At 40.7% G+C, this 24,495-nt stretch overlaps 2 protein-coding genes and 1 long non-coding RNA gene across 4 annotated transcripts in view; 2 read left to right on the forward strand and 1 right to left on the reverse strand.

Moving 5' to 3' along the window:
- The window catches only part of TMEFF1 (transmembrane protein with EGF like and two follistatin like domains 1), a 71,738-nt gene extending 58,945 nt beyond the window's left edge, over positions 1-12,793 (forward strand). Inside the window, exons 9-10 of the mRNA XM_074361910.1 lie at positions 8,109-8,267; positions 11,674-12,793. Coding sequence (XP_074218011.1) covers positions 8,109-8,267; positions 11,674-11,758 — 244 coding nt within the window. The 3' untranslated portion in view covers positions 11,759-12,793. The remainder of the gene's footprint in view (positions 1-8,108; positions 8,268-11,673) is intronic.
- On the reverse strand, positions 609-15,089 carry LOC123616280 (uncharacterized). 2 transcript variants are annotated; one of them, XR_012506467.1, is made up of 4 exons: positions 14,999-15,089; positions 8,911-9,192; positions 2,097-2,379; positions 609-1,422 (listed from the first exon to the last, which is right to left on the reverse strand). It is a non-coding gene; the product is annotated as an uncharacterized LOC123616280 (long non-coding RNA). The 2 variants fall into 2 exon arrangements; XR_006724250.2 differs by having other exon boundaries at positions 610-1,422; positions 9,084-9,192; positions 14,999-15,085.
- Positions 11,973-22,875, forward strand: CAVIN4 (caveolae associated protein 4). Its single transcript, XM_010952950.3, has 3 exons — positions 11,973-12,112; positions 13,254-13,709; positions 19,788-22,875. The coding sequence occupies exons 2-3, from the start codon at positions 13,302-13,304 to the stop codon at positions 20,463-20,465; spliced, it is 1,086 nt and encodes a 361-aa protein (XP_010951252.1). The 5' UTR covers positions 11,973-12,112; positions 13,254-13,301; the 3' UTR covers positions 20,466-22,875.
- Positions 22,876-24,495: the final 1,620 nt, after the last annotated feature.

The following is a 24,495-nucleotide window of genomic DNA, read 5'->3' on the forward strand; positions in this document are numbered from 1 at the left end:
TGAAAGTTTTCCTTGTCTTTCCAAGAGCTAATGCCAGCCAGCTCCTCCCCCAACCCCCGCCTTTTCCTGAACATTAAAAAAATGCAGCCGTCAAGGGAGAGCAGGCCAGTCTTAAAATAGAACCATACAGTGGATTCCTCACACTTTCTGACAGTGGCATACATAGCTTGATAGAAGTTCAGATTGTGTTGTCTTCTTAGGACAGGGCATCTTTTAAGATGCGTAATAGTGAGGGATGAGAGAGGGTGATACCCTGATAATGAAGTGACATCACATCACTTAATAGTATTTACTTATTGACAGTAGGAAGATCAGTGGTTTAGTAGTTAAAGGCTTTGGAATCAGGTATACCAGATTGGCCAGTTATTTTGGCTGTGCCCTTTGGAAGTTACTTAAAATTTCTAAGCCTCATTTTCCTTATTTCTAAAATAATAATACTAATGGTTCTATCTCTTAAGTGTTGTAAAAATTAAGTGAGATAATATATGCGAAGTGCTTAGCACAATGCCTGGGACACAATATATATTTTAATAAATAGCAATTGATATTATTAAACTATATGCACCATTAGGTTAGGGACCCTGCTTTGCTAACCACTGTCCACTCAGTGTCTAGCATAGGACCTCTCCCATAGCTACTCAGTAAATTTTTGTTCTTTTTTTCATTGACGCATACAATGTTGTGTCAATTTAGTAATTATTTTTTTTAACTTTTTTTTATTGAGTTATAGCCATTTTACAACGTTGTGTCAAATTCCAGTGTAGAGCACAATTTTTCAGTTATACATGAACATATATATATTCATTGTCACATTTTTTTCGCTAGTAATTATTTTTTTGAATGACATGTAGTGATGGCCAACTTTTCCCTCTTTGCCAGACCAGAAATGTTTCTTAAATGCTAAAGAATCTCTTTTCTGCATATTTCTAACTCTAAAAAGCAGCTGATTTTTTGTTTTGTCTAAGCATTTACAGTGTCTACAGAAACCAGGCCATTGCATCACAAGCACTTCCACTATAGGTATATGTCTTTGGGTAGCAGTAAACAGGCAGGGATGAACACCCTTCAGCTTCAATCTTATTATTAGGTTAAAATCTTCTAGCATTATCACACCATTAATGTAGTTTTTTAATTTATTGTCCTTCTTGGCAGTGGGGGTCTCAAATTCAAATATGACAGGCATCCAGCCTTCTAAATAACATACAATCTGGTGGCAGCAACTAATAAGTAATAAACAATTAAAATATAATAAGAGAAATGCTATCATACATAGATATAGATGAGATGATTCAGGACGTCATACAAGGCACTTCAACCTGAACTGGGCCATGGGGGACATTGTGGGAGGAGGGGCAGGTCTTACAGGAACATCTGTGACATCCCAGGATGCTGACCTTCATTTTAAAGGCAGTGAGAAGCCATCTAAGGATTTAAATAAGAAAGACACGATCAGATCTGAAAGCCACCCTGGTGGCTTGGTGGAAAATGGGTTAGAAGAGTGAACGTTCGGAAACTGTATATTAGTGAGGCTTGGGAGCCTGAACTAAGTAAAGGAGCTGTAGTGGAACTGAGATGAGATAAGTAGATGTATTGCAGAGGGAAAATGAGGTGGTTGAACCCATAGGTTTTGTGGACCAGTTGGGTATGAGGATGGGAATGTGGGAGCTAGTGGAGGGTTGTGGGAAGGAAGAGGCAAGAGAGTGTCCCAGGTTTCTGGCTGAGGCACAGATGAGTGGGGAAAGGAAAGGGGAGGAGGCGGGAGGTTTGGGGGATGCGGTGTATTGAGCTCAGTCCTGCTGGTCTCAGGTGCCTGCCGGATACCCGCTTATGGATGTCTAGCACGCTTCTGGGTATCTGCGGTTGTAGAGCTCATGAGACAAGCACGTTGAAGACATATGTTTGGGAATCACTCCATCTCTAGCATATCCTTTCTCATTTCTACCCAGCAGTCCTTCCATCCCACTAGGCCTCCAGTTTATTCATCCTCTCATCCCCCTTTTCAGTGTCCCTCACCCTGCACATCCCCTTCACCTCCTTACCCACCTGAAATTCCATGGACAATCCTTGTAGTCCCTTTCTTGCTTCATCATACTCACCTGACAAAACTAGAATCCTGGTTCATTGCAGCTTCCCGCCTGCTGCATGCCTTCACCTGTCCAGCTGAACAGGCTGTGTTGAAAAGCACACCAACAGGTTAACTGGTCTCTCTGCCCTTTACTCGGTGGGCCCTCCATGCTGCCAGGCAGTCATTCTATACCTGTGGTCCATTCTTCCTCCTCTCCGAGGTGACTGCATTATATCGTCCCCTCCTCTGTTCAGACTGTCAGGAGCTCCTCTCAGCTGATGACCTTGTTTCCAGGGTCACAGGAAATTGAAGTGCTATGAAGAGAACATCCACAGACCTTTTACTACCAATTCCAGCAATTCTCACCCTTTCTCCAAATCATGTATCTTTGTATATGTGTATTTTTATTTCTTTTATATTGAAACAAGATATGTGTCTCATTCTCACTTGTACCAGCTGCTGTCCCATTTCTTTCCTTTTCTTTGTAGAAGAACTGGAAACAGTTCTGCAGTCTGTCTCCAGTCTCTCACTTCCCATCTCTCATGTATCCACCCCAATAAGCTTTTGCCCCCAGCACCTCACTGAGACTGTTCTTGTTGCTCAATCCATTAGTCAGTTCTTAGGCTTAAACTACTTGTGAACAATCAGTAGCCTCTGACCTGTGTGATAGGCATTCTTCACCTGGCTTCAGGGGTTACACTCTCTCAATCTTCTCCTACGTCACTGGCCATTCCTTCAGTCTTCTTGCCTGGATCCTCTTTTGCTTCATGATCTCTCAGGGTCGGCATGCCACCAGGGTCCAGTCCTGGTCCTTTTCCTTAGTGGTTCTGTCCAGCCTTGGGGCTCCACATGACCTATGCTGATGACTCCCAGACCTCCCTCTGCAGCGTGGAACTCTAGGTCCCTCTCCCTCCTTGCCGTTTTCACGTGACACCTCAAGCTCAGCAGGGCCTGAGCTGATGTCCTAAGCTGCCTCCCCTCCCCTAAACCTGTTCCACCTCTAACTTCTGCATCTCTGTTGATGCCAACTCCATCTTTGCATTTGTTCAGACAAAACACCTCTGATAACTCTTTGACCTCTCTCCCTCTCTCATAGTCCATAGTTAGTCAGTTGAGGAATCCTGTTAGCTCTCTTTCAGAATATATCCAGAATTTGATTCTCACCATTCTCACTGCTACTCCCAGTCAAGGCCACCATTTTTTCTCCCTGGCTTTACTGCAGTAGCCTTCCTGATTGTATCCTACAGTCCGTATTCACATAGCAGCCAGAGTGAGACTTTTAACATGGAAGTCAGTTCACGTCCTTCCTGTGCTAAAGCCCTTCCAGCGACTCCTCCATCTGGCTGAGTGCAGGAGCCCAACACAGTGGGACCCCTTCACCTCTCTGTCTTGGTCCCCTGCTTCCCTTTGGCTTCTGCACTGCAGCTACACTTTCTGTTCCTTGAACAGGCCATGCACTTGTGTTTCCACCTCAGGGCCTTTGCACTGACCCTTCCTTTGCCTGTTATGCTCTCCTCCCACTTGTCCACATGGCAAACTCCCTGACCTTCACATCTTTTCTCACATGTCACCCTACTGAAGCCCACCTTGACCACCTTACTTAAAGTTGCAGCCCTCCCTCCTTGACCCACCCTTGGCACTCATAATATCCCTTAATTCCCTCTCTTCTCTTTTTGTAGCACATATCACATTCTAACATAACCATTTAATTTGCTTATTGTGTTTACTGAACCTCCCTCTCTGACTAGAGGGTAAGCAGGCCAGAGATCTTTTTGTTCACTGATGTATTCCAAATGCCCAATGCAGGAATTGGCACATGTCAGTTGCTCAGTAGACGCGCTAAATGGATGAGTGAGTGAATCAGCACATGAGGCCTTGAGAGTGAATGAGATTATTATGGAGGGTGTCGGGGTGAAAGAATTAGACACTAGAGGAGCAAATGCCTAGACCGCCTTTAATCAGTAACAGAAGTAGCGCTAACTGAGAAGTTAATACTCCGGGTATTTGGAGAGTATAACCCAAAAGTCGGGTGTAGAAAATAATGTCCAGGGAGGATTGCCTGAATGATATATGGCCTATACATTCTTTTTGATACTCTGGTTTTTAATCTTTTGGATTAAGCTGTACCATCAGAGAACTGCGTATCTAGGACATTGTTACAGCTCCCTGTGGAACTGTTTCTATTTCACTGAGCTGTGCCTTTTGGCCATTAGCCTCCCATGAAAGAGATGATTTTCAAAATCCTATGAGACTTCATTATATTATTGAATTTATTGCAGCTGTATTGTTGAGGATGATCTCTGTATCAGAAGGTGTGCTGTTTAAATGAGGGCCAGTGAGATACAGTTCCCTTAAACTTAGTAACTGTAGTAACCATGATTCTTTTTTTTGTTTTGACTGGAGTCTAATTGATTTACACTATTATGTAAGTTTCAGTTATATAGCATAATGATTCGGTATTTTTTTTTTATAGATTATGCTCCATTAAAAGTTATTACAAAATAATTCCCTGTGCTGTACAATATACCCTTGTTACTTACCTACTTTATATATAGTAGTCTCTGTCTCTTAATCCCCTACTCCTAATTTGTCCCTCCCTTCTCTCTCCCCACTGGTATCCACTAGTCTATTTTTTGTATCTAAGTCTTTTTTTTTGTTATATTCACTAGTTTTATTTTTTTTAGATTTCACATATAAATAACATACAGTATTTGTCTTTCTCTGACTTACTTCACTAAGCATAATATTCTCTGTGTCCATCCATGTAGCTGCAAATGGCAGAATTTCATTCTTTTTTATGGCTGAGGAATATTCCATTGTATGTGTATATACCACATATTCTCTATACATTTGTCTGTTGGTGGACATCTGGATTGCTTCCATATCTTGGCTATTATAAATAGTGCTGCTGTGAACATTGGGGTGCATGTATCTTTTCAAATTACTGTTTCATTTTTTTCCATATATATATACCCAGAAGTAGGATTGCTGGATCAGATGGTAGTGCTATTTTTGGTTTTTTGAGGAACCTCCATACCATTTTCCATAATGACTGCACCAAATTACATTCCCACCAACAGTGTACAAGGGTTCCCTTTTCTCCACATCATCACCAACGTTTGTTTTTTGTAGACTTTTTGATAACTATTCTGACAGGTGTGAGATGATATCTCATTGTTTGGATTTGCATTTTGCTATAAATAGCGATATTGAGCATCTTTTTATGTGCCTGTTAGCCATCTCTGTGTCTTCTTTGGAAAAATATCTATTCAGGTCTTTTGCCTATTTTTATCTTTTGAATTTTTTTTTTTTTGATACTGAGGTGTATGAGCTGTTTTTTATATTTTGGATGTTAACTTCTTATCGGTCACATCATTTGCAAATATTTTCTCCCATTCAGTAGGCTGTCTTTTCATATTGTCAATAGTTTCCTTTGCTGTATAAAAGCTTTTAAGTTTAACTAGGTCAATCATTTGTTTATTTTTGCTTTTATTTCTTTTACCTTAGGAGACAGATCCAAAAAAATATTGCTGTTTTATGTCAAAGTGTGTTCTGCCTATGTTCTCTTCAAGGAGTTATATGGTTTCAGGTCTTATATTTAGGCTTAATCCATTTCAAGTTTATTTTTGCATATGGTATGAGGAAATGTTCTAATCTCATTCTTTTACGTGTAGCTGTCCAGTAACTGTGATTCTTTTTAAACAACTGGTTCGACTTTATTTTGTGGAGATTGTGTTTTGTATCAGTGATCTTATCTCTTTTCCTTTCCTTCCCTTCCCATTCCCTTTCCTTTTCTTTCTTTCATGCAGTGGTTTTTAGTGTAGTCAGAGAGTTGTGCAGTCACCACAGTCAATGTTACAACATTTCATCACCCCAGGAAGAAACTCTGGCCCCTTTAGGTATTACTCCCAGATCTCTCCATCCTCCTCAGCCTTAGACAACTGCCAGTCTGTTTGATCTCTGCAGATTTATCTATTCTGGACATTTCATTTAAGTGGATTCATGTAATATGTGGTCTTCTGTGTCTGTCTTCTTTCACTTTGCATAATATTTCCAAGGTTTATCCATGTTGTGGCATGTATTGGTATTTTGTTCCTTTTTGTGGCTGAATAATATTTCATTGGATGGGTAATACCACTTTTTTAAATCCACTTAAGTTGATGAGTGTTTGGATTATTTCCACTTTTTGGCTATTATGCATTATGCTGCCCTGAATAATTGTATGCAAGTTTTTGTGTGGACTTTTGTTTTAATTTCACTTAGGTAAATGCCTAGGAGTGGAATTGCTGGGCCAAATGCTAATTCTATGTTTAACTTTTTGAGAAACTAACAGATTGTTTTCAAAAGTGGCTGCATCATTTTGTATTCTGTACAGTATCCTTGCCAACACTTGTTACTATCTGACTCTGATTCTAGCCAAACTAGTGGGTATGAAGTATCTTACTATGGTTTTGATATCAGCGTTTCTATGATGACTAGTGACGTTACTACTTATTCATCATTTATCTTATCATGTTTGGAAAAGTGTCTGCTCATATCTCTTGCTCATTTTGTAATTTTTTTTCTTTTTATTAATGAGTTGTAATAGATTTTTTTTTATATATTCTAGGTACATGTCTCTTATCGGATACATAATTTGCAAAAATTATCTGGGGTTATCCTTTCACTTTCTTGATAGTGTCCTTATGTATGGAAGATTTAATTTTGATTTAGCCCAATTTAACTTTTTTGTTGTTGTTGTTGCTTGTGCTTTTAATGTCATATCAAGAAATCATAGCCTCATTTAAGGTCATGAATGTTTACTTTCTTTATTTTCCCCAAAGTTTTACATTCAGATCTCTGATCCATTTGAGTTAATTTTTGTCTATGTTGTGAGGAAGAGGCCCAACTTCATTTTTTGTATGTGGATGTCCAGTTGTTGAAGAGACTCTTCTTTTCCCATCAGATTGTCTTAGCACCCTTGTCCAAAATCAGTCAATCATAGATGTATGGGTGTATTTCTGGGCTCTCAGTTGTGTTCTGTGATCTGTATATCTACCTTACTATTTTTTTTTTTCTGTCTGCTTAGAATCTTAGAACCCAGTGTGAAACCTTCTGGCAGGTAGCTAGGAACCTCAGAGATGGGATGGGGGGGCTCACATCTCCCCTGGCTGCCCCCTGTTTCCCTGCTTCTAGGTTTCTTTGTTGTTATGTGTACTTTATTAAAAATTATTTTTTGTAATGAAATATGGGACATTAATAAATATTCTCTTCAGATGTTTTATTAATCAGTTCTAACTGAAGGCTGGCTAATTTACACATTTCACTTCTGCCAACTGAAAAATGTGAATTTTCTGTTAAATGTTTACCCCTGTCACATTATTATCATCAGCTGATGTTGTTGCCTTTTTATTTACTTTTAATTGGAATTCAGATAATTTCCAAGATTAGCACCTACTTGACTGCTTGGCTCTGTTTCTGTCATTAATAACTTATTTTCATCTCTCCCTGCATCTTGAATGATTGTGTTTTACACACTGAAAAGTGTCTTGAATGTAATTTGGTGTTACGTTCAGAGAACTGTGAATGTTATATCTGTTCATTCAGTACTCCCATTTCTAAGTATCTAACCCAAGGAATAACGGTAAGTATAGAAAAGCGCACATTCATCATAATATCCACCACACCTAATTCATGATTGTGATGCATGAAAATAACTGGTATGTTTTAGAGTAAAGAACAGATAAGGTAGCTGTATTCTAGCCACTCAGTGGAATATTATGTATCTGTTTTCAAATGGCAGTAATAAAGGCTGCTTGGCAGCTTTGAGATGTGCTATAGTGATGAAAGCGGTGAGGGTGAGAGAAGCACCGTGTAAAATAGACATACCGACAAGGCTGTAAGGAAATACAATAATGGCAATTTTTTTTTTTTTGGATAGTGGGAGAGTGCCTGATTTGCCATTACTTAAGTGTATCATTCTTCTGTATGTTTTAATTTTAAAACCTGGAATTATTGGAATCTGTAATTCTCATAGGAATCCCTTTCTTTTTTCCCTTTTCAGGTGTGAATCTGGTTATACTGGACAGCACTGTGAAAAGACGGACTTTAGTATTCTCTACGTGGTGCCAAGTAGGCAAAAGCTCACTCATGTTCTCATCGCAGCAATTATTGGAGCCGTGCAGATTGCCATTATAGTAGCCATTGTCATGTGCATAACAAGGTGGGTAACGACCTAAGGAACACCAGCTCTCACGTAGAGGTGGGTGGCTGTTAAATCAAGGAACCTTGAAGCACTTAAAATGACAGGACTTCACGTCTGCCAGTCAATCAGGAAGAAATCCTAGGATAGGTTCACTAAGGTTTCCATGTGGGTCTGACCTCTCCCTGTCTTGCTGCTTTAGAATTTGGTCAAGAGCTCATTGCCAGGGTTACTGGTAGATCTGAGCTGCAGGCAGAAGGAGCGTGAGAATTTCGAGGTCTTAGAACTGTGTGGCAGTTCTGGGACATTCAGGGACAATGGTGGCAGCAGAACAGTCTGCCCATACACAGAAGAACTGTGCAGAAACTTAAGTCTTGCAGATTGAGTTTTATGCCCTAAGAATATACTTTATCCATCAGTAAATACAATAAGAAAGAAAGAAATCAGAGGTTAAAGAAAACTACTTTTCTTATATTGTTGTCTTTAACATTACTTCATTTTCAGGAATACAGTAATAAGTTATAAGCTTTAAAATTCTCTATCATAACTAAAACCATCAGAGTATATCATAACTAAACTCAAAATTAAAGGGTACATTTAGAGTGCAGTTGGCCTGAAATGGGCGTTTTCCAGGTTGAGTGGAAATGTGTAAGTCAGAACTGACCTGGACCTAGAGAAGTCAAAGCAGATTAAGTTCACGTTGTCTTTATGCTCTCCAGTCTGATGTCTTTTCTTCTTGCTTGCCTTGACCTACCTCCCTGAAGGTTTAGTTCAGAAGTCCTATGGACATATCTCTGTACTCCTCTGCATTATTCTGGGCAGAGGATTGGAACATACCAAGTGCAGATATTGGCAGGCCATCATGGATTTATGGCTCTTCTCTCTGAGGTCTGGATGGAAGCCAGATCTTCAGTGGTCTCAGCCATCTGGAGTTGAAATGATAAATCTAAAAATGATTGAAAAAATGTTTTCTGAGTAACAGATATTTTTCATAAAATTTAGGTGCTAAAGCCAGTGAGCTTCATTCTATAGAACAGATGATCTGCCCTTAGGCAAGACTGCTGAGTATAAAACTGAGCAGTAGATTAAAGGAGGGACATAATGTTATAAAAAAGTAATGACAGCAGAAAGAGAAGATGGAAAAAAAAATGTAACAGCAGAGCTGCCTGTGGGTGTTTAAGATTGGCTCAGAGGTTACACGATTTGCCTGTGGTCATCCGGCTAGTAAGTGAAAGTGCCTGGGTTTGGATTCGGTGATTCCTGCACCACTCCTCTTTCCACTGAACCATCAAGAGGAGGGCCCATGTTGAGTCATCTTGGGAAGTATACTTGCCAATTGTGACCATTGCCTGGGAGCAAGGTTCAAACTTGATTTTGTAGCAGTTCAGGGTTTTTTGAACAGAGGAGGGGTTTGGTATGATCCGTTTTTCCAGAGCGTTAATCTAAGTATCGTCTGAAAAATTCACTGGAGGAGAGAAAATGAGGTTGGGAGAGATCATTTAGGATGTAATTAGAGCAAAGCAGGAGTGGAGTAAAATTGATTTGGAAGGTGAAAGAAAGAAAGAAGATAATAAGGGGAGATTTTGAGGCCCAGTGATAGTGCTGTGTCTTTAAGATCAAAGGATGTTAGAGTCAGCAGGAAGTTACTCTGAGTTGAACCCCTTCATTCTAGAGAAGTGAGGATACCGGAGTCCTGGGGTGGGAAGTACCTTACCCAGGATCACAGAGATAGTGATGCCCTTTACAAATCTTATCCAGCCTTATGTCTAGCACTCTGCTTCAATTCTCACTGTGCTGTAATCCTCAACTACTACATTAAAATTACCTGGCAGGTAGTTTTCAAGTTAGTACCCTCCAATTTATACCCAAATCCATTTGCTGCCTTCACAGACACGTAGGTATCTCAGTAGGTTTGCTTTTAACTGTATTATAGTGTCTTCGTTGCCCACCGTCTTAATGACTGAAGGGCCATCTCATTGAATTTATCACAGCTCTCTCCCTGAGGCCTCTTTATTGTACTGTTTTCTCCCCTAGAATGTCTTGCTGCCTTAGATTTAGAATATTATAATTATGTACTTGGACTTTGCTCCACTGAATTTTTAAGGAGTGCCTCTCCCACACAGTCCATTATGGGACAGCTGTTCACTTCTTCTCTGGTGGCTGTTGCATGTCAGGAATCTTCCCACTGACCCACTTATCAAGACTGCATGAGTAAACTTGATGTTTGGAATCTTCTTTCATGTTGAACATCATCCTATCCCAACCCTCTTTATTACACAGAAGAGAAAAACGATGGCCCCAGGATGGGAATTAGTCCCCTGTCATGGTGAGTTAGTGACAGTTAAAGAGGGTTGCTTGACCTCTCAACCAGTGTCCCCATTTATGAAATGGAGATGATTCCAGCACTGTCTACCTCAAAATGTTTTTACGAGGATAAGTAAGATAAATTTGTGAAGAGCAGTATGTAAATGGAAGTGTTACCAGCAAAGCTTTTAAGTCAAGAAAAAGTAGTGCTCTTTGAAATTGAATAAAAACCTGGGACTTTAGGAGTACTTACTGTCTCAAGGCTTTCTTCCCATTAGATTATACACTCCTTGCTGGCAGTTAGCCCAACTCTTAATATTTTGCTTATAGGAAAAGGAGGCTGTATAGCTAGTTTCTGGCAGAGTTAGTTAACTCAAAATTAACTGGAATGCATCCCAGTCCCTTTATTCCGCATCACATAGAATATGCTTTTTGTGCCTATGAGAGCTAGCATGTTTGCATGCCAGTGGGCAGGTACAAGAGCAGTTGCGGCCCGGTGAGCTTTATACCACCCTGGAGAAGTGTGTGCGGTACAGTGAGAGCAGAGTGGAGGAATATCCCTGATCACCAGCATGGCAGTTCTGTCCCGGGGTCTAGGGTTTGCCCAAGCAGGGTGTGGAACGACTTCTCTGAGTCATTGTCTAAATCACTAGGCATTTCCTGTGTATTCAGATCTGTGGTTGATAAGCACATTTCTTCCTGATGTCTCCTTCGGCTAAGCTGTCCTCGTCATTTCGGGGTGGTCATCATGCCTAGGGAGAGTACATAGTCCGGGATCCTTTCTGCCGTCACAGTCACAAGTTTACATGTTAGCAGTCACTGTGGCTTGGGAGTTGCCAGACCAGAAGGGTGGGGATCTCTCTCGGGTACATATGCAGCAGGGGAGACCCTGGGAGTGAGTTTTGTTTGTGTTCATACCTGTTAGATATATTGTATATCTAACGCTCTCCCCTCCCAGCTTTGTAGGGAAGAGGGCAGTCTGACATGCTGGTCTGTCATCAGATAGCATCTGTTCACCTGTCATGTGATCACCTGTGTTGTGTGTGAAGTGTGCATTACTTTGGATATATATATATATATATATCTCCTAAACAACATTTTTCTTTTTTTTTTTCCTCAATAGAAAATGCCCTAAAAACAATAGAGGACGACGACAGAAGCAAAACCTAGGTCATTTTACTTCAGATACGTCATCCAGAATGGTTTAAACTGATGATTTTATATGTACACTGACCATGTGATGTACATTTATTATGTCTTTTTTTAAAGAATGGAAATATTTATTTCAGAGGCCTTATTTTTGAACATTTTTGGTGTAGTGCTGTTGGCTCGTATTTAGAATATTCAGCTACAACAGTTTTGGACTGTTTAGTAGTCTTTGTTTTATGTTTTTAAATACAGAAACCGATTTCACAAATTTGTACCACATGGTAATTCTAAGACTTGTTCTTTACCCATGGAATGTAATATTTTTGCAAAGACGGACCACTTCACAAATGGTTATAAAGTCATACCCACTTCTTCCACAATGACCACAGCAAATGACCAAGCATGAACTAAAGGTAAAGATGTTTACAGATTACTTTTCTTACAAAATAAAATCTAGAAGACACTGTGTTTAGACATTTAAATGTTTTTGAGATTTATTAACTGATTTTTTAGACACTGCCTATCGCATGAACTGTAAAGCTGTGTGTGTTAGATGTAAAATATTTATGATGTATGGACTGGAATTTGACCATTTCTCTCTTTGAGGAAAAAAATCCTGAATTAATTAAAAAAAAGTTTCTGGTAGCAATGATGGAACAGATTACTGAAAAGTAGATTTAGTTGTTGTGAAAATAGTCTGTTTAACAAACAGATTGGAATAAAGCCTATTCTGTCATTTAAACTACTTTAATACACACTCATTTTTAAAGAAAATACTTGTTTTAACATAAATAAACCAATTGTATCAGTGTTTGTGAATAAAATGCAAAAATAGTTGTTAATGATTGGTGCTCTTCAAGTGAGCTTAAAAATCATCTAAGACCTCTATCCAAATTTGTCCTGTAGTAATAGCTGTATTAATAGATTGTTGGTGTTTAAAGATCTAAAGTGTGAATAGAATGTATTCAGCTGTTTAACATGTAGTTTAGATATTCAGAAGTATGCATGTAGAATTTAAAAATATGTTCAAAATTAAATATTAATTTTAATATTTGGTTTGGAAAAGCATGTTATAATATAATGTTTTCACTATATGGCCTCTGCTTTGGTGTGTTTATTTACTGCATTCTTTGGTATTGATACATCAGTACATTTAATGTGTGAAACTAATAGAAAAAGCAGGCTTCAGTTCAAAATTCCCATTTGCTTTTACCAATACTGCTTGAAATTGTCCAAAGGCAAAAGCTTCACCCAGCGTTTGGAATTTGCTTTTTTTGTTATTTGGCTTCTTGTCGCAATATTAGTAACATTGGTGGTTTTAGGGAACTTTATTTTAAAAGCTTTCCTCTTCTACCCCCACAGTCTTATTTGAGCCCCTTAGTCAGTCAGTAAGCATGTTTGGAACAGCACCCAGTGCTTTGCAAGGGTTCATATTGCAGAACAGTCACGTCTGGGTATTTGTAGTTACAAATACTTGACCAGTCTCCAGGGGTGGGGTTTCCAACCCTTTAAACAACCCAGTTGCCTGTTATCAAGCTAACTTTTTGCTCTTAGTGCCAGAATTGATTGTGGTAAGACATCTTTCACTGAGAAATAACTAAAATGGAACATAATGGGTCTGCTTCAAATACTGATAAGATCCACCAGAATCGCCTGTCGGGTGTCACAGAAGATGAAGACCAAGACGCCGCTCTTACCATTGTGACTGTGCTGGACAAAGTAGCTGCCATCGTGGACAGTGTGCAGGCAAGCCAAAAGAGGATAGAAGAGAGACACAGGGAGATGGAAAATGCCATAAAGTCCGTCCAGATCGACCTGCTGAAGTTCTCACAGTCACACAGCAACACGGGCTATGTCATTAACAAGTTGTTTGAGAAGACCCGAAAAGTCAGTGCTCACATTAAAGACGTGAAGGCCCGGGTGGAGAAGCAGCAAACTCATGTTAAAAAAGTTGAAGCCAAGCAAGAGGAGATAATGAAGAAAAACAAGTTCCGTGTGGTAATATTCCAGGTAAGCTTGCGCCTCTGTTCAGCTTGATTACTGCAACTTTTGCATCCTTTAACTGCCAATAGGTCTGATCAGCGGTTTCCCGTGTCACGTCATAACTATTTGTGTGTATTCGTGTGGTGGAGTTCCGTGTCGTCAGAAATGTCAGGGTAAAACCGTTTCCATGTTAACTAATGTACTATCAGGTTGGTGTTTAGAGCTTCTCAACCATTTCATGTAATCTGAACTGTGGAGCACAGCAGAATCTATTTCTTGCCTTTGAAACTTAATATTGGTAAGCCTCTTTCAGCACATTAGCCAAGTTAGCATTATGCCCTCTCATAGCCTCGGAGAAGTTCAGAACTAGAAGATATCTAAGAAGCCTCTAGTTTAAAACGCCTCTTTGTTGCATAAAAAAGAAACTGAAGACCAAGAGCCCCACCGTGGGGTTCTTCCCCTTATTATGAAGAACCTGGAAAGCCCTAAACAGTACAGTGTAAACTTTTCAGAATATAATTTGTCCATTGAAATTTTTGCATACTACACTGAGTCACAATAATACGAAAAATGATCTATTTCTTAATGAACAGACAGTTGTTCTTGTTTTTCTTATTGTTACAGTTACACAAATGTAGGAGTCACCTAAGTATTCCTTTTATTTGATTGCAATGTCTTTTTACTTAGTTGATTTAACATGATAGTTTTTGTAGTTTCATTAAGCTGTCCTGTCTCGCTCTACGCTTGACACTCATTTTTTGAAGTAGGAACACATCCATCGCAAATGCCTAGTATCTATAATATATTTAAAACCTCTTACAAATCAAAAGGAAAAAAGTTGAATTTTCCTCTCATGGTAGAACAGTCAGAAAGTCATTATCAGTCAGTTCACAGAAGACAAAATCAATGAGCAAAATTCCACCTTCACCTATTTAAATGTTTGCAGTTATTAACACACGCTCTCAGAGTTTAAGAGTAGGAAATAACAAGCACTTTCATATTTCTGCTGGTTAGGGTATTAATTGGTACATTTCTGGAGGGCAGTTTTGGTAGTATGTGTTAAGAACTTTAAATATTCACAAGCCTTTTGGCCCCAAATTTCATGTCAAAGAATTTGTTGTAAACATAAAATCAGGAATGTGTGCAGGGATGTGCATATATGCAGTGTTATCTCACTGTATTTTTTAAATGGATGGATGTCCATATGCATAGGAGGAAAAAAAAACCTAGAAGAATAAAAACAAAATGAAACAGGAACACAGTTGGATTATGTAGGCAGTATTTGTAAGATAGCCAGGATGTGGGCTGTAACTCACCGGGCCGTTCTTTTCGCGTTAGTCAGGTTTCTGTCGCCCACTATTGACTGTAAGGTTACACTGGGATGGCAGAGTGGTACTTTGTTTTTAAAAGCCTGTTGGTTATTTAGGAGGAGGAATGGGGAGGAGATTTCAAAAATAGACAGGTTGGACTAAGCTATCTGAAGGCCTTTACCATTTCCTGCTCCTTCCAGATCCCTGGAAGTCTTTCTCCGGACTTAAAATTTTGGGGAACAATCAGTCATCTTACTCTCAGAGGCCAACCTCAGTATCAGTGTATGTAATGGGGATCTAGGTTTGGTAGTGGTGAATGCGGTGTCCATCTTTGAATTCACTCTTCCAAGGGCATTAGCAGTAATGGGTATCTCACCCTTTGCTTGCTTGAGGCATGGCAGGAAACGTTCTTGGCATCCAGCATTTCTCCTGAGAACCCTTGTGCGAAGAGTAGACTGGGTACCGATCAATATTTACAAGGCTAGATAAAGCAAAGAAGTCTCTGAAAAGTTCTAATTGACTCTTGTTTGTCTCTTGACATAACTTTCTTTTGAAGTTAATGTTTCTATATTCACCTGTTTATTCCCTGAAACTTGCTATTTTTTCTTTTCTTTGAGCCCCTACAGTTACTTGAATGAATGATGGTATCAAAAAGCAACAGAGAGGCACTAGTTTCTGTCAGCTCTCTTTCCTTGTAAGATATAATGCTATTAAAGAGTCTGTGAAATTAAGTTGTTCAGAGAAAGCCGCATTTTGCTGGTTAGCCATTGCTCTCTTATAATGGGAGAGCTTGTAAAGAAGAGATAAAGGCAAATAACAATGGATTCGATGATTCATTAGATGTTAGAACGCTGCATACAGCATTCACGTGGCTTTTCTTGGCGGTTAAAATTCTTGTAATTCATTCTCATAGCTAATACGTTTAAGTGACTATATTGAGATTGCACCTTCTACTAAAATTAACTTGAAGCTGAGTAATTCAGCTATAGTATACTTTAATTTCCTTTTGGGTGTTTCCTCAAAAAGTTTTCCCTGGATATATCTTTGGTGGCAGTCTTTGTTGGTATTTTATCTCCCACAGTTGTGTACAGCTGAGCTTTCCCCTTATCTGGGACTCTGGCATTGAAAAAGCTATCTGCCTTATCATACAATCACAATTTCTCTTTGAACATGCTCTCACCTTGGTGACCTTCTCATCATGAAAGCTGGGAAGCTTATCGTATCTTCTAACAGTTTTTCTTACTAACCACATGCTGTGGAACCTGTGCTTCCTAAATGAGCTATTTTGGCCATTTCCTAGTAAGTCCCAGACTTCTATGTATTCAAAATTCCCCTACCTGTATTATTTTGATACTCAATAAGGCCACTAGACTCTGACTCATAGTACTCATTTTGTTACAAAAATCATCTTTTTACCTAGACTTCTGCATGAAAAGATAAGTAATAGTTGTATTTGGAAATCAATTATAATTCAGCCCTGTAATCTTCAATTATTATTACAGTGTATTCATCTCCAGTCGTGGTATCTCTGGCTCCTAGGCGCTGCAACAAATAGATTCACGTGACAGGTATTTTCCCTGACTCTACCTCTGTTCTTTAAGCCTGATTTTGTAGAGTTGGTTATGCAGTTGAAGAAGGTATGTGATTCCTGAGTGAAGCTATGTCTGATTTCTTCCCAGCAGGATTGTGAGGGTTTTCCCCACCAAACAGTAATTATTCCTCGGCTGCTTTTCTAATTATACTTACTCAGGCCATATGAATGCGTCAGTGCTGCTGAAGCTACTCCCGCGGCAGGTATCAGGAAAGGAGAGGAATAGTGTTGCTGCTTCTGATTCATCAGAGAGCTAGCAGACATCCACCCTGCTCTCCCCCCACCCCCAATAGCTCCTGGACTCCCCAGTCCTGTAGCCAAAGAATTTAATTGTAAGTAATATCCAAAGAAATAAGGTTCCAGAGATACCTTCTTGACTATCAGGCTGATAGGTTTTAGAATATGTGTAAATGTATTTCTTACATAGTAAATTGTTTTGGTTGAACAGATTGAATCTGGATCTCAAGTAGAAGGACAGTTTCTTTTAGAAATTTTAACTCATGGGTTCAGTTTAAAAATCTCATCATCTTTAAAGTTTTTCCTGTGTAGTTTTAAAAATAATCCCTAAATAGTGAGTTGGGTTCCTTTAGCAGCTGTGTTTCTGGGCTGGTTCTCAAGGTTACCAGTGCCTCCCATATTCCCAAAACCAGTGCCCATTTGACACATTTGACGTGATTGGTCCTTCCCTCTCTTGAAACTTCTTTCCCCTTGGCTTCTGGGGGTGCCACTCTCTCTTGGATTTCCTCCTTCCTCACTGGCTGATATTTCTCCTTTTTCATTCTTTCTCATCTCTTCCTTCTTATCTTCAGGTCCAAAATCCATTTATCTATAACACCAAAGTAGAAAAGTTTCTAAAAATAAGCTTTTTTTTTATAACTCACTTGGTAGGAAGACCTAGCTTGACCTGAGCTCATTTGATGGTTAAACTCCACCTTAAGTAGCATGAGGCTGTTTATACTCTTTATCCCACCTTGGAGTGAATTTTTTTTTTTTTTTTTTTTTTTTTGCCACAAAAAAAGTTTCTCCCCAAGATCTCACTGGGAATGTTATGTAATATATTATTTCCCCCAAATATGAAGTATTCTTTCTGAAATGAACCTTGGCTCCCAGGAGTTTTGAATAATGGAGTGTAGATCCATTCACTCAGTCTCTTTGTGATCTCTTTAATCTGGTCTCATGATTTTTAGTTTCATCTTTATGTTAATGTCTCCTAAGTTTATGTCTCTAGTCCAGACCTCGCACCTGAATTCCAGACTTACATACTCAGCTGCCTACTCCACATCTCTGCGTGGATATTCGGTGGGCATCTCAAAGTCAGTATGTTTGGAACCCGTCCTTCCCCTCCAGTCTCTGCCCCCTGCTCTCTTCCTCATCTCAGTTAATGGCAAATCTGTCCTTCAGCTGCTCAGGCTATGTACTTGAGAATCCATCCTTGACCTGTCTAACACGCCACATCTAAATCTAGCAGCAAATCCTGCTGGCTCCTACCTTCCAAGTGGATCTGGAATCAGATGGCTTAACACCACCTCTGCCAACATCCTGAACTATCTCTCACATGACTGAGCTCAGTGGTCTCTAACTGCTCTCCCTGCTTCTTGTCTTGCTCTCTATAGCCTCGTTTCAAGAGTCATCCTTTTACAACAAGGATCAAATCATGTCACCATCTTCCTGGAAACTTTTTAGAAAGCTTCCTATCACACTCTGAATAAGAGCCACGGTCCTTATCATTGGAGACAGAGCCCTCCATGAACTGGCCCTCCCTTGCCCTCTCTCCTCCTCCTCTTGCCCCTTGATCACTCTGATCCAGCCACACTGCCCTCCTTGCTGTTTCTCCTTTCCTTCCATGTGTATGCATTACCTTTGGGTCTAGGCTTGGATGTCACCTTATTGGTGAGGCCTTTCCGAGCATACTCACCAGTCACTCTGTGTCCCCCTTCCCTGCTTTAGTTTTCACCTTAGCATGTGTCACCATCCAACATAAGTATGAGTAGCTTGTTTGTCTCTCCAAGAGTATAAGTTCTTTTACTGTTTCATTCACAGGAGATTCTTAGTTCCTAGAATACTAAGTGATGCTTGGTAGCTGCTTAGTAACTATTTGTTGAGTGAAGGCATGTGCTTCCTCTTTGTTCCAACGGCCATTTATTACACATACCTACTTAAGTACAAGGCAAACTGGGATAGATGCCGGGCATAAAACATAAGTAGGATCCATCTCTGCTCTCGTGGAACCTACGTAGTGAAGGCCTCAGGGAGACATATAAATGAGTAGAGTTCCAATTCGTTCATTCACGGGATAGATGTTTTAAGGAGAGGCATCTACATGTCATTTTAGTATAAGTTGGAGACAGAATTGGTCTCTTGGGGAGGTTGAGGGATATTTGAATTGACTCTTAGAGAAAGATTTTGTTCACAAAGCTGAAAAGAGGTGACGTATTTAGGGTAGCAGAAATGACTTACACAAAGGCGTGGGGAAGAGTGTGTATGTTTGAGGAACTTAGAGTGGTTGTGTGCTGTGGACTGGAGGAGTGGGAAAGTAGGTGCAGCTCACACAGAAGAGCCCTCTAATCGTACTGAAGAATTAGGACTCTCTCCTTCAAGTATCAGGGAGCTCCCAGATGTTTTAAAGCAGAGAAAGGATGTGATCAGAGCTCTGTTTTAGAAATATTTCTCAGGAAATACTTAGATGATGTTTGTAGGTACAGGTGTCGCACAGCTTCTGGCCTGAGATGATGTGGACCTGAATTAAGATGGTGGAGGCGAGGAGGAAGGAGGAGAAAACAGAGGACTCATTAGTTATTAAGCAGTGTTAGCAGCAGCACTTGGTGACCAGTTGGAAAGGGGATGAGGAGAGGAAATATTTTGGACAGTGATTCTGAGGTGTCTCTCTGGGTGGCAACTGGAGGGTGCTGTGCTGAGAGGTCCAGGAAAGGATGATGGCCGGGCTTTGGTTTTTGGACATAAGTGGCAGGTGCCTGTCTTACATGGAGGTGGAGAAGTATGTGTCATTTAGGAATGTGTCTTCATCTTAGAAGAAGGGGAGAGGTGAAGGTAAAATACGTGTGCATTTACTTACAACTGGATCTGAAGGCTGAGGTTGCTATTAGGAAGTACCAACATGTAAGGAGAGGGCAGAGGAGACTGAAAAGGTGTGGCTGGAAGGGCAGAGGGCCGGTGGCTAACTCGCTCGCTTTCTCTCTCCTGCAGGAGGAGGTTCGGTGTCCGACGTCCCTGTCTGTTGTTAAAGACAGGAGCCTGATGGAGAGTCCAGAGGAGGAGGACGATGTCTTCGACCCCCCAGCTGACCTGTCATCGGACGAAGAATATTCCGTTGAAGAGAGCAGATCTGACAGGCTTAGAAAGTCAGGCAAGGAGCGCATTGATAATATCAGAAAGGCCTTTTCCAAAGAGAACATGCAGAAGACGCGGCAGAATTTTGATAAGAAGGTGAACAGAATTAGGACTAGAATAGTGACCCCCGAGAGGAGAGAGAGGCTCAGGCAGTCGGGGGAGAGGTTAAGGCAGTCAGGGGAGAGGCTGAAGCAGTCAGGGGAAAGGTTTAAGAAATCTATTTCAAATGCAGCGCCCTCCAGGGAAGCGTTTAAGATTCGTAGCCTTCGGAAAACTAAAGAGCCAGCGGCTGAGGGTCCGGAAGAGGTCAGGGAGGTGGGTGTGGACATCGCGGCTGGGAGCGAGGCGCTGGGTCCCCTCGGTGAGCTCTACACCCAGACTCTCAGCAAAGCAGACCGCAGGGAGCCCAGCACCACTGGGCATCCTCCCCAGGTAGGCGGGGAGGTCTCCACCCCCGAGCCTTTAAAAGTTACTTTTAAACCCCAGGTGAGAGTAGAGGATGACGAATCTCTTTTGCTAGATTTAAAGCAGTAATCATAAGGAGGAATTAAGTATATTATAATTGTAAGTCTCCTCGATCACACAGTTTTAGTTGAAATAGTAGAGTCCCTTACACTTAATGTGTCATATAGGGAAATGTAAATGGCATGGCTCTTTGATTACTTAGACTTAAAATCTTAAAGGTAATACAAATATATACATTTCCTTGTGACTGCCTAGGGAATTCGTTTTTTCCCTCACCCAGGGCTTGTGATTCTGTTAGCTTTCTCTCATGTCACTCTCACAGCAGCTGTGGATTTGTCAGTTCCCTTCTCTTGCCACCAGAAAAATAGTTTCCAAGCAAAGGCCAACTAGGTGTTCGGCTGTCGACAACACATGAAGGGCAGATCTATAGCCGTGATTTGCAAGTGAACTCTCGATCCTGGTCCAGATTAATGCTGTGGCCAAGCTCAAAGGGGGATATACAGATGTGTGAATTTATATCATCCCTAGGTTCAAATCGACAGATTTGTTAGTAAGTTAGCAGACGGACCCCTTTTTGATGCTTTTGCATAAAAAGATTGAAGTTCTGCTCCTGAGCATTTAGCTCTGGTCACAGCTTTGCTCACAGGGAGCCCCTGGGCAAGGCATCTGCTCGTGAGCTCGTCAGTAAAGTGGAGAGGGTTTGCCTGCCCTGCCCATCTCAGAGGACTGCTGTGAGGATCGAGGAAACGTTCTGGGGGAACAAGAACCATTTCCAGAGAAAACAAGGCTCATTAGCTCCTTAAAACAGACTCGAAGTGATTACATCTTGTGAAAAAGCCCTGAGCTCCAAGCAGGGAGGGCCTAGGTTGGACAGAAATAAAGTTGGTCTTCAGAAGCCTTTTCACAGAATCAGGAATGAAAAATAAATGTTTGACCGGCATCTTTTTCATCAAAGACTAAAACCAGACCTTGGGTTTGAGTTGGGTCTTAAAACGTTTCCTGGAAAGTTCTTTCCCAATTTTTTCCTGATTCAGATCTGGGGTGGACTAGAGCAACACTGATGTGAGCAGAGTGAAGCCTGCAGCTGTGGCTGTGTCTTCAAGTGGCCTTTCTGAAGTCAGCTCTGGTGCAGTGCTTGGGAATGACCTCGGATGTTTCTGATTTCCAGAGTGAACCCCTCGGGGCCCGTCTGTCCAAAGCAGCGTTCATAGGCGTTCATCATAGTTGCTTTGGGAGGAAGCCAGATTCCACTTGTTTGTTAGCTGTAGATCTAGCCAATCCAGAAGCGGATATTACTGCTACAGAAAGAGAGAAATGGTCATACTGGTTCTGCACTTGGGTGTGTTTAAATCTAGTTTGTAATGTGAAGAAATGATGGAATTGTAGAATTTGAAGTTTGGACAATAGCTTTCAGATCAGTTTTGGATATTCATGTAGTAGTTAAAAATTGTGATACATGTACACACACATACACACTCACACAAATCAGCTTTAAAATATTTAACTCAGTTACCCAGATTTTTGGGTTTGGTAGTTTGATTCAGCATCCTTTCCTCTTCACTCTGCATGAGTAATTAAATCATAAATTGTTAATCTCATTATCTTTTTATATTGAAAACTAAAGTATATACAACTTTGAACAGTACTTTGAAAGGAGTAATTTTTAAAATACTATAGTTTAGAAAGAGCTTGCATGCCTAACCACGTTATTTCCTTAAAGCCATAATAAATTTGAATTTTAAAAAGACATTATCACCAAGTGTAATGTTAGTGTCCTATTTGTAAATTTTTTTGCTGACAGTGAGTACAGACAATATGGCTTGAATTTAATATAGTAACCTTTCTTGTGTTTCTAGGTTAAGGAAAACATAAAGAAGTTATGTGCTTTTTCTTTTTTCTTGCCCTATGCAGAGTAAATATCCATTGAGCTGACACATTTTTCTGCAGATATCACTGTCCAGGAATTTTTGTAACGTCTGTTTGCTTACTGACCCATTATATAACCAGGCCTGTCATATTATGGAACATCCCTCACGTGGGTACTTCTGAGTTTTGAGGTAGAAGGCATTACAACCTGGTCAGCTGTTTGTTACGGTAGACCGTGCAGCCCCAGAAACCACTGAAACAATTTCATGTCCCCGGAGGTTCTCTGTAACTGACACTGCTTTCTCAGTGCTGGGATTTTTGCCCCCTCTTGCTGCTGGGTCTCAGTACTTTCCCCCATATTTAGAGCATTCCTCGGTTCCACATTCATAATTTTTTCTTCTTTCACCTTGTTTTCTTGACATAAAGAATGTTCATTACAGTCTGCAAAATCACACATCCCCATTTAAAGTAAGGGATAGTCTAGTCAACCTTCTCTCTTTTTAAGGTTTCAGACAACACGGAACAGATTTTCTGCTCATTGTACTCTTCTGTGTTTTTGAAATTATACATGTTAGATTTTAACCAGTTTATTCAAATAAAACCATTAGCAAGACTTGTCCCCTTTCCTTTCTGTGAAGCAGAACCATGCACCCAACATCCATGGACACCCAGGGCGTGGAGCCCCCTCTCAAGCTCTGCGGGAAAGACACACGGGAGGAGGGAGGCGCAGCTCTGTCTCCTGCGCTTGATGCATCTGGAGGCTTTCCTCTCAGGGTCTCTGGTGGCCTGGTTCTGGCTCAGAAGTTAGAGAGACAGGCCCGGTATGAAACAGTGATAAGCTGGCATGAAAATCCAGCTTGCTGAGAATGTATCTGTGGTATGTGTGAACTCCCTTGAGCAAGTTTTCATAAATTAAAAATACAACCCCAAATACAGTATTTTCATTTTGACTTTATGCTCTGCCCTCCAGGCACATGTAAGGGTTTGGTGAACTGTTTGAAGTTCATTGTGATTCTATTAGCTGGAGAGCATGGGTCATGTTATATAAAATGTTTCACAGAATCATCATTAACGCTGCAAATCCCATTACATGAAGTGACTGGGCCTGTTGTTTTTCTGAGACATGTTTTCCATAGCTTTTATTGGACCCTACTGAAAAATTATAGATTATAATACCAAAAGAATTGCTCTGATATATCCAAGTCAAGACTACAGGGAATGATCACTGTGGTCTCATCCTCAAATCTGTTGGAATTTGGGGCATGTTAGTACCTGGTCTGTCATCAGAAAATGGAGAAAGCTTAGTGCTACATTGTGTGTGTCATTCTTGTGATCACTTCTGCGCTATGTGATTTCTGAGGACTTATGGCTGTCCTTACCAAGTCAGAATACTTCAGTGTGTTTCATGAGTGGGTAGGAGATCTCGGATAACTACACCTTCCTTGTGAGTCTCTTAGGACATCCAAGGGTCCCTGAGAGGATAGAATGGAGTGGCAGAAAGTCCTCAGGCTTTGGATTTACATTGGGCATCTTCCTAAAATCGGCTGTGCCTGTCAAGGGCTCTCCCAGACCACTCTGTCACCTGATGCCTTTGTTCATGCCGTTTGTTTCCCTTTCACTCTGGGAGACGACTGTCAAGTTCAGTGATGTCCATTTCCTCCTTTTAGCCTTCTGTGGTCACCTCCCACCCCTTAAAAGGGTGTGACTAATTACTCCATAAATATTCAATATACATAGCACCTTTTTATGCCAGATTCCATGTGAGGCTGTGAGGATTCAAAGATGAATAGAACACAGCCTTTGTCCCCACCTCCCCTCCCTTTCCATTTCCTAACCCTTATCTCGGGCTTATCACATTCTAGGAGACAGTCAAGCAAAAATTCAGCAACATGACTGGTGCTGTGTATAGAAATGGAAGATGTTGATATAGAATCTGGATTGTACATCTGTCACAGCACTTAACAGTGTATTTTAGTTCATTTGTGTAACTGTCCTGTAGACTAGACTGTGCTTCTCAGGGACAGGAACTCTGTTCTACTCATCTTTGGGTCCCTAGCACTTGTAGAGCCTCCCAAGTGGTAGCCGTCTTCCAGTTTCGTGAATCCAGAGATGAAAGGCGTGGGCCCTACACTTAAGGAGCTTTTCCTCTGGTGGTAGAGGTAGACCTGTAACCCAACACCATTGCACAATGTGACTGGCGCCTCAGATTTAAGAAAGGATGATGAGAGTGTCG

This window comes from Camelus bactrianus, chromosome 4, assembly GCF_048773025.1.
Source record: "Camelus bactrianus isolate YW-2024 breed Bactrian camel chromosome 4, ASM4877302v1, whole genome shotgun sequence".
Classification (NCBI taxonomy): Eukaryota; Metazoa; Chordata; class Mammalia; order Artiodactyla; family Camelidae; genus Camelus; species Camelus bactrianus.

Excerpts from the sequence above, each read along its gene's own strand:
- CAVIN4 (XM_010952950.3), top strand. The coding sequence starts at position 13,302 with ATGGAACATAATGGGTCTGCTTCAAATACTGATAAGATCCACCAGAAT. Across the intron at positions 13,710-19,787 it reads TCCGTGTGGTAATATTCCAG|GAGGAGGTTCGGTGTCCGAC; the intron begins GTAAGCTTGCGC and ends TCTCTCCTGCAG.